At 38.0% G+C, this 10,149-nt stretch overlaps 1 protein-coding gene across 1 annotated transcript in view; it reads left to right on the top strand.

The window, feature by feature from the left end:
- ANKRD13A (ankyrin repeat domain 13A) overlaps positions 1-10,149 on the top strand; it is a 15,949-nt gene that overhangs the window by 734 nt on the left and 5,066 nt on the right. The window contains exons 2-12 of the mRNA XM_085310311.1: positions 283-390; positions 2,779-2,911; positions 3,051-3,175; positions 3,604-3,649; positions 4,223-4,366; positions 4,823-5,018; positions 6,025-6,091; positions 7,508-7,589; positions 8,330-8,388; positions 9,309-9,439; positions 9,868-10,025. Coding sequence (XP_085166437.1) covers positions 283-390; positions 2,779-2,911; positions 3,051-3,175; positions 3,604-3,649; positions 4,223-4,366; positions 4,823-5,018; positions 6,025-6,091; positions 7,508-7,589; positions 8,330-8,388; positions 9,309-9,439; positions 9,868-10,025 — 1,249 coding nt within the window. The remainder of the gene's footprint in view (positions 1-282; positions 391-2,778; positions 2,912-3,050; positions 3,176-3,603; positions 3,650-4,222; positions 4,367-4,822; positions 5,019-6,024; positions 6,092-7,507; positions 7,590-8,329; positions 8,389-9,308; positions 9,440-9,867; positions 10,026-10,149) is intronic.

Genomic DNA, 10,149 nt, shown 5'->3' with positions numbered 1-10,149 from the left:
GTGTGGGGCTGGGGGGGCAGGGGTCACCCTGGAGTGTGGGGCTGAGGGGGGGCAGGGGACACCCCAGAGTGTGGGGCTGTGGGGAGGTGGCAGCAGGGGATGCCCCTCAGAGTGGGATGAAGGGTTTGCAGGGGGTTGTGGCCTGGGGGGTTTCTGAGGTCTCCTTCCCCTGAAGAAGGTGAGTGTCAGGAGTGATGACAAGTTTGAGGAGTCTGGGGTCTCCAAAATAAAGAGTAGGGGGAACAGTGAGGGTAGGCACCCTGCTTCCCCCTGCTCCTGCAGGTGTGTGGCATGATGAGTTCCCCTGGTAGGGCCATCAGCAAGTTTCCCCTGCACGTCCTGGTCTGGAATAATGACTACAGACGGCTGGATGAGGAGCTACGAGATAAGGTAACCTGGACATCTAACCAGCAACCCATCAGTAGAAACTTTCAGGTTTGGTGGCCGTGAAGACCCTGTGGTATCGTACAGGGCTTGATGGACCTTCCTTACTGCCTTTCTGGGGAGAGAAATAACCCTGTTTGTGCASCCAGGTCTGTTTTTCAGGCCTGTGGTATAGTTATCCTTCTTTAACTAGTTAATTGTGCTTCATGGAGTGCTATTAGCAGATGTAGAGCTATACGGTTTGTTGTATAAGGTGTTTCTTAAACTCTGAGTTCCTATCTGTAAACTATGCTCAGAGCACTCAAGTGTTGTTTTCAGAATAGCTCTGTAGAGCTTTTGTATTAGGACTGTCTGAAAAAGATCAGAAAGCAGATATGATGGATGTTACTGCCTCTCTGGTACAGAAAATTTTAAATACTGCTTACCTTAGTGGGAAATCAAAAAGCAGCAAAGGTGGCTGCTGCTGCCAAAGATTAAACTGGCCACTCTCTTGGCGAGGACGAGCAGTTCTTACTGCTTCTTTGCTGTCCGTGACTGCAGGGGCAGCAGTTTTATACTTTTGCTGGAATGTTTTCAGCATCTCTGTTTTTAAAAAAAAAAAAAAAAAAGGATCATTGTTTCATGCTGTAGAGTAGAAAAATACAAAGCCAGTCCTCTTTGGAAATGACCAAGGGAGAAATGATAATGACGTAAGAAAACAGTCTGAAAATCTGCAGCAAACATCCTACTTGCTGAGATGCTATGGGAAAAGGCTGGTGTTTATTAATATAGAGTACAATTTGCAGAAGCAGAGCATATTAATTACATTATGGCTGACACCGCAAGTATATGATCAGCTGTGCTACCTTTTAACGAGCGATTACCATTTGCAGATCTAACAGTAGACCACAATTTACTAATGCTTGCTTAGAGCATGCTCCTGTTCTTTTTAAATGAATCTTTGGAATGCAGCTACTCGTTATCAAATTCATGTAATTCTGTTCCCTAGTTAACAAAATTCTTAGTTTTAAAGACATGTTTTTTCTGTTTATTTCTATTTCAGTAATGTTTTGATCCTTGAAAGTTTTTAATCAAACAGGGATAAATCTGCTTTTTGTTAGTCTAAGACTGCCGTTTGGTTAGCACCTACGTCTGTGAAGTGCTGCTTCTTACCTCAAAATGTTTCTCGTTGTAAGGAAATGAGCAACATGTTAAGATGAAATATATTTGTGTCTCATTTCCTTTATCTGCTTTTAGATAACTTTATTTAAGTATTCCAAAGATAWCCTGCCTCCTGCTTTCTTGGGATAAGCTTCTTGCTTTTGAAGGGGTGGGTGAGAGAATCGAAAGAAACTTGTGAGTTGCACTTGGTGTGGCAAGTGATGAGTAGAATGTGTAGTTTACCTGTTAACAACAACAAAGAAAATTGGGAGGGATTTGATTTTTTTGGAGTCTATTATTTGTCAGGATGGAAGACATTGGAGCTATAGGAAGTAGGGAAGTAAACTAACTATTATTCAACCACAGAAGTGAAAAGAGGATGCTTTCAGTGAAGCTTTCCCAACTCGGTGTGATTTTTCAAATCTGATGCTGTCAGATAACCGGGTTAACTTGCATAATAACTTTCCTTTCTTATTCTGCTATTGACTTTCCCCTTTTCCTTTAGTTGTAGATGCTCTTCTGTTTCAAATCTCTATGCTAATAGTGAAAAATATGTAAGGTATGAGTATGTTGTGCTTGCATGTTTTGGATATTTATGCCTGTGTAGTTACCTTATTTATTTATTTATTTTGTGGCTTGTATAATGCACTCACTCTTCATTGTGCTGTGTGTGTCAGTCAAATGGATGCTTTGTAAATTACCATTTGCTTCCATACTTTCAAAAAGTGCTATACAAAATGAGTGTTGTATGGCCTGTCGCTTTTTCTTTCTTTTTTCTTCTTTTTAATTTAATCTGCCATATAATAGCATTCTACCCTCTAGTGGGCTCTCAGGCTGTTGACTGTAATGGTGCAAAACATCAAGAATAGAGCTCCTGTTTTCTCCTGAGAAAGACTGTTTCTGAAGGGAGACAGAAGGGGAAATAACATCTGAGTTCTTGCTGGTGCTTCTCATTTTCTTTTCCTGTAATGTTTCACAGTGATATCTGTTCTTATCCTATTAGATTTATGGGTCTTGTTCTGCTTCTCTTTTATTTCAGTAGGGAGGTAAGATCGCACTGTAAGGAGTGCAGAAGGGCAATACAGTAGTGTTATGAAAGCTGAGTTGAATAGGCGTCACAAACGTATGGGAATACTGACTCCTTTTACGTTATTACTGACAAACTTTGTTTATATGAACTGTCCTCAGTGAACTCTGATTAACTGCCTTTGATAGAACAACTGCAGTATTATTTCTATCTTGGGTACTCAACAGGATGTTGATCAACGTGATCCACGAGGCCGGACCTTGTTGCACCTTGCTGTTTCCTTGGGTTATATAGAATCTGCCAAAGTCCTYCTTCAGCACAAGGCAGATGTAACCAAAGAAAATGCACAGGGATGGACAGGTAAAGATAACTTTGGAAAGAAAAAAAGCTATATATTAATATTTTTGCATTGTAAATATTGTATTTTTTACTGCTTTTTATATTGTATGTTTTGTTCGAAAAGCAAACTGAAACCAGCTTGTGTCTTGATTTCTTTCAGTTTTACATGAGGCTGTCAGTACAGGAGATCCAGAGATGGTGCATATGATTTTGCAGCATCGTGATTATCAGCAAACATCTATGACACTTGGAGGAGTTCCTGAATTACTCCAAAAGATTAACGAAGTAATTATTTGGTTGAATTGGAATTAGTCTGGAGCAAGAGGTTCAGGGTAGTTCAATGAAGTAAACTAAAACCATGTGAACAGAGATTAGAACCCAACTGATCTGAAGTTGGGTGATTTGTTCTTCATTTCAATTTGTATGTCCCATAGACTTGTGGGAGATGATGGAGATTCTTTTTGACTATTTTGAAATGCTTGATTATGAACTCCAGCATTAGAGGCTGAGTCTTGAAGCTGTTACTGCTTCTGTAGTTAAAAAGTGTGAAGAGTAGCTCAGTAAAAAGCAGCTGTGATAGGCCAATGYCTTTTATATTTCTTGGTTTCAGTTTTGCTGTTTTAAGGTTCATTTGTCATGTCTCAAATTTTTTAAATCTGAAACATATGAGAAATGCTATACTATTTGTTTCACAATGTATTTTCTTCTTTCAGACTCCTGACTTTTATGTGGAAATGAAATGGGAATTTACTAGCTGGGGTAAGCACCTTGATTGTTGTTACCCCTTGTACATGAACAGGTCATTCTGTCTAACATTTAGAACCATCACAAAAGATGTGTGGAGAAATATGCTTATTAGGATCCTCCTGGCTTGCCCCCAGTATACGTATCTTCACTTCTTGAAGTATTCAGAGCTTTGAATATTTGATTTAGTCTCTTATTTTTCAGTTCCATAAATTATTCTTTTTCTTTTCTTTTAATGGAAACTGCAACCATGTCAGAGTTGTTGAAGACTTTCCTCAGGGCTTTGTTTATCTATCTCTGAGTATGCAGCGACTAAGACACTGCCTCATATATTGATGCACAGGTTACTCTATAAACTCCTTGCCCTTTTAAATGAGTGAATGCTAGGCCTTACGGTTGACTTAATTTTTCCAAACAGCTAGCTATTAAACTGCTAGGAGACTGGTTTATCTCATTTCACATCTTAGTCTTGTCAAATGTTTTACTCTTTTTCATGTTAATCTGTAAATTAGAATCAGTGTTTCTAGTCTCTAAATTCATTGCTCTTAAAGGTAGAGAGGATCTTAAAGGTAGATTTTTCTTTTATAGTGCCACTTGTTTCTAGAGTGTGTCCAAGTGATGTCTGCCGCATTTGGAAAAGTGGTGCCAAGCTACGAGTGGATATCACATTATTGGGTTTTGACAATATGAGCTGGGAGAGAGGAAGACGTAGTTTAATTTTCAAGGGAGAAGGTAAATACTTTAGCATGTCTGAATCATTGATCATCAAATACATTGTAAACCACAATGAGAAAGGTGAGTTGAACTCGTGAAGACCTGTTGGGAATGTGTACTTACCTTTCAACAGAAATTTTCTATGCATCTTTTGTGACCTATAGAGTTGCTGTTTTGGGGTTTAACATAAGGGTTTGATTTCTTTGCTTTGAGGAAACCTGGGGTCAAAATACGGGAATAAGGCTAAAATTTGCGTTCGATCTCTTTACAATTTCCCCTTCTATTCTGCCCTCATCCAAAATAAAAAAAAAGAACCCGAGTTTCAGATTATCTGAAACTATCTCATCTGACTACAGAATAAAGTGAATTAACTTCCAGCCTCATTTTCATATAGAATGTATATACTCTGTTCATTTTATCCTTCTCAAGTGCTATTGCTGAGTTTGCAGGTGATGAGATATATCMTTCCAACAGATACTGGAGGCTGGGCAGAGCTAATTGAGATCAATCATGATGATAAGTTTGTAACAACAGAGCGTTTTGAGATTTCCCAACACATGAAGCATTTGACGTTGGGATCTATGACACCGAAAAGAAAAGATGTGGAAAGACGCCTTACGTCTCCTATTATTAATACGTGCCTTGATACAAAAAATATTGCTTTTGAAAGGTAAGCTACAAAGTTTCTCATAATAAATAGACTCTGCAAGACTATGGTTGATCATACTTGCAATTAAGCTTTACAGACAAACTCTCAAAAGCCCTATTAACAAAAACTTTTATGGTTATGTCTGAAATTACTTTAAACTTCACATGCAATTAGTTAAAGAAACTTTGCTTGGTTGGCTTACTTCTCTTGCTTGGCAAAAAGTTTCCAGTTGAACTGATCTGCATGAAGCTTTTGGATCATCGTATTAGTGTGGTCAGTGGTAACCTCTCATAAAGAGTACGTAGTTCACACAAATCTGTACAATAATGTCGAAACGAATGGATAGATTGTAGCGGGGCGTTGAGGATCCAACAAGGGAATTCACAGGTTTTATTTTAGCTAAATAAGTAAAATCTCGCATTAATACTTAATCTCCTTCTGGAGTGTTTTGAAACACAGTAGAACACCCGTATGATCGGATCATACTGTAAATAAGAGGTGCTTTCAAAGTGAAATATGTAATTCCATCACTTTTCTCCAGAATAGTTGAGCACTYTTTCAAAGCTTCCAAAGCTTAATCCTTGTGAGGTTCAGTGAGCCTTAGTAACAGTGGCATCTGTAATTCAGAATCTTGACCCAGGATTTTCTAGAAAAGTGATCCTACATACCACTTCCCAAAATCTCAGTGACAGAGCACTTTTGAAATTAAACTGTGCATGTTGAAAGCTGCTCTGGCCAGGCTGTCAGACAAAATATTTCAGTAAGTTTTTAGATTCTCCTCCTGTCCTGTGGCTCAGATATCCAATCTCTGAGCCTCTGTTTTGGCCATGGACTGCACAAGAACAAAAAYGGCATGGCCTCCTCAGCCCTCTTACGTAGTATATGAATGTGGGGACAAATTGGCTTGTGCTTTTTTCTGGGGTGGCTGAGCAAAAGTTTTTGATTAAAGCTTTTTTTTAGAAAAATGGGCTGGGATCTGTGTAGAAATGCAACTGTATAGACACTTGTGGTGTTCACTTTTTATCAGAACTACATCTGGATTCTGGGTATGGAGGACAGAGAAAGCAGAAGGTGTAAATGGTTATGAAGCAAAGGTAAAATCTGTTCTGTACAACTAAGAAGTCTTATAGCTAACTGAAGTGTGATCGTATCATACCTTTATTTCCTGATTATCACAGGTTCTAAACTTTCCCCTGAGAGCTTTCTTGTTTTGTCAGCAGAACTGGGCAGGAGCAGGGAACTTCAAGGGTGCCAGCCTTGTAAGAGTGATAGTGTCTGTCTGTGAGAATGTCAGCAGGGGCTTTTGGGGAGAGAAGGAGTTGAAGCACTTCAGGAGAACAGGGGCAAAAGGTTCAGTGTAACCAGTAAAACTCACTTCTGTTCAAAAATTAGAATTGAACTCATTCTTGAGTGTTGGCATTCTTTCACTGCTCAGAAGATGAGGAGCCTGTTGAAGTGCCTTGAGCGCTCAGAAGTGATAAGATTGCAAGCAAATAATGGCCTCTTGCTGGCAKGACTTGCGTCATTAATTCAAGTAATAAGACTGCTGGTAAACTAAAGACCCTGACCCTGCTGATGAGCCAGGCAGTGGATTTGATTGGTTCCATGTGACAGTTTTTCTGTGTTTTTACAGCCTTAGTGTTTTAGGAATTTAAGTTAAGAATCATGAGAACTACCTTTCCTAATTAATAAGTCTGTTTACTCTAGGTTTTAGAATTTGTGCAATGAACAGCACTTCTTTTTGTAGTTTTATTTAACAGTAAAATTAATGCTGAATAGCTTCATAGATTTATATGAAGGCTTTTCTCATAAGACTGCAGGACTGTTCAGATGGGTGCTGGGATTCATTAGTGTTCCTTTATAACTAAACTATCCAGTAAATTTCATTTGGAAGATGTTATCGAGGACTTTTTGTTTAGAAATAGCATAGTCTGACTTCTTTCCTGTTCGTTCTTGTAAAATCTCTGCCCAGGTGGGGAGCTTTTTCAGCAAGATAGGAAATGCTTGTCTAGTTTTTAAATTCTTTCAGACTGAAGAAAGACAAAAGTCTATTTAAAAGTGCATAAATCTACTTCCCAGGAAGCTGTTTGAAAGGCTGAATTCTGTTGCCTTTGAAATCAGTGGCCAAACTCCTTTCCTTTTCTCTTGGTGTATGATGCTTGAAAAATTAATGCTATCTAGAGCTGCTGTGTCATGTAATTTTTAGGTTTTCTTATTTTATCAGTTTGCCCAGCAGGTGGCAGTTTAGTTTCAGCCTTAGCACAGGGCTGTCAAAAAAATTGTCTATAGCATTTCTGTTGTTTCAAAGTGAAACACTGCACTTCGATTTTATTTTTTTTCCATTCTTGTTGATCACCAATATGTTTAAGAAGTTTGTCATAAGGAGAAGATCAATACTTCTTAATTCTGTCTTGCTCTAGATTTGTGTTCATGGTCTTTTATTACCTCTAAAGAGAAGGCTGTCTTTAACCTGTGTTGTACTTTCTTTTTTTTATTATTATTATTTTTAGGTCTACACTGCAAACAATGTGAATGTAGTCACAAAAATCAGAACGGAACATTTAACAGAAGAGGAGAAGAAAAGATATAAAGGTAATTTTCCTATAGGATAGATGGGGTTATGTAGAACCTCTCTGATACCTTCTCTGTGTAGCTGCAGAAGTACTAGGCAGATACAGTGAAATACTTTACTTGCTGATCTTGCTCTGCTTTAGTTTCATATTTTGTAACTGAGGTGGCTTATTGCTTGACTCCTACCATATGAATGAGCTGTTATTTATCCTAACTTTATCTGGAGGAAAGAGGAGCCCTTCAAAACCATTGAAAGCTTTACAAATCTGCACTCCTTTCCATGCTTTTAGCATGTTTCCTCTTCTGGAATGTGTTTGTGCCTTTAATTCATTTTTTTGCTGTGACTACAAGCTTCATGTTAGTTTTCTTTGAGCTTTTTCTTTGTTTTKGGGTTCTCTAATTCTTTGTAGTATTTAAATTAGAGTGAAGGGAAGTTGGGCAGTAACCTTGCATGGTAACCTGCCCTTCATTTATCTACCTTGGGGCCAAGGAGGGAGGCACTGTGAAAAATAATTATTTGATGATAGAAATCACTGAAAACCTTTTCCTCTGTTCTGTGTCTTGTACACATCTTATTCTGTCACCTTTTGATCCTGGTGTTTTCTGGTAAAGCTTATGGAAAATCTTGGTCTCTCTCCTGAATGTGAACTGCCTCCTTTACTTTGAGTTAGAAGCCTGGCTTGTTATACTGGTATGTACATGAATTTTAGTGCTATTCAATAGTAATAGATGACTTTTTTTTTTTCTTCTGTTGTCTGAAGCTGACAGGAACCCCCTGGAATCCTTTCTAGGTACAGTGGAGCATGAGTACGGTGCTCAGGTGAGTGTCTTTGCCATTTTTATAATGGGTCACGACAGTGTAGAGATCTGTGTGAATAAAAGTTGGTGTGTGAATTGTTTCCTGTTTCTTCTGTACAGCAGCAGTTCTTATACAGAGACTTACGTTTTCCCTGAGGATCATCTTGTTTGTTTTTAATCCTTAGCTGTTCCTTTATGAGTAGTAGTTGCTTCCTTCTGAAGGTTCCTATGCAAAGGGCATGGAATACATTAGTGAAGCGAGAGTTGGGCATTAGCAGTCCTGGTAAATCTGAGCAAGCAGAGTTTTTTTTGGTGGCATCCAGCTGTTTTGGGAAGAAATGTCCACAAGCAAAGAGCCACAGACTGGCAGAAGCCTTGGTTGGCTTGATATTGTTTGGAAATCAATATCAGAAATGATACAATAATATACTGCTCTACAGCAATTCAGAAAAGTTGTGTCCTTGGCTGTTTTGAAATGTGTGTTGATAATGATTGTACATATTTCTTCAGAAAAGACTTCCTTGAATATGTATATATTAAGTATAATAGATAATAGATCTGCCAACTGCTGGCTCTGTATCAAGATAGCATCGAAGATGTTAACATGAGTCTAGAGCTTTTTCTTTAAAATACCCTGTCAAAGTTTTGACCTGTTTTGACTTTGACGCAGAACTGGGAGCCCAGAAGTATTGTAGCTTGTGCTTGCATTCTGGTCAGTTTCTAACTTTGAAGTATTTAATTGGTATGTAATAAGTGGGTTTTTAAGTAGATTCTGTTATCCTTAAAATTCTTGGAGATTTTTAACCGAAGTAGAAAGTACTCACTTGAGTCTGACCTGTAAATATGTGTGCATATATGTAGGGCTGCTTTCACTGGTGACTAAAATAGAGGAGGAGTTGCTGCCTATTCATTCTCTATTTTTGATCTTTTTTTTTCTTATAGGATCTAACAACAGAGTATGCCACTATTAACAATCCTACTGCTATTACTCTGGAGGAGTATTTTGACCCAGAGTTTGAACTGAAAGGTAGAGACATAGGAAGACCGAAAGAAGTCACCATTAGAACACAGAAGTGAGAAATGCTCTTAACTGTTTCCTGGTTTAGTATTTTTCAAGTTTGTTTTTTCCCAGTCATCTAATCCTTAGAAAACAATTTTGTACAAATATCTGATGAAATTTCCCCCCTTTTCTAAAAGAAATTAATCAAAAGAGGTATCTTGAATTATTCAGCCATACTCTAATTCTTCTTCTACTAGGTGGACAAAAACAGTTGGAGTGGTTGTAACTTTCTAGAAATCCTACCCTTACCTATTGTAAGGTATCAATACAACTTCTCTTATGCATTGCCTTTGGCCTGATCGGAATGCAGTTCAGTTTCTCAGTACAATAACCTTTTCTTTCTTTGAGATGTATGAAGCAGGGGACAACGCTTTGTATTTTGCTTTGTATCTGTTCTAAAACTATAAACTTAAAATGCTTTTATAAAACTTAATTTTACAGATTTAAAGCAACCTTGTGGATGAGTGAAGAGTTTCCTTTGTCTCTCATGGAACAAGTCACTCCAATCATTGATCTGATGGCTAGAACTAGTGCTCATTTTGCTAGACTTAAGGATTTCATCACTTTAGAATTTCCACCAGGATTTCCTGTCAAAATTGGTAATGTTCAGCATCTTTTTTTTTTTAATTTTAACATCTTCATTTCCATTCTACTGGTACTTACAGCACATTTAGTTTAAAAACTGGAACAAAAAGCTAACAAGGTTTTTGTAAATGTCATCTT

Source organism: Rhea americana, unplaced genomic scaffold (genome assembly GCF_003343005.1).
Source record: "Rhea americana isolate MKP2758 unplaced genomic scaffold, rheAme1 scaffold_315, whole genome shotgun sequence".
Taxonomy (NCBI): domain Eukaryota; kingdom Metazoa; phylum Chordata; class Aves; order Rheiformes; family Rheidae; genus Rhea; species Rhea americana.
Note: the sequence above shows the minus strand (reverse complement) of the source record. Positions and strands in the feature narration are given on the sequence as shown.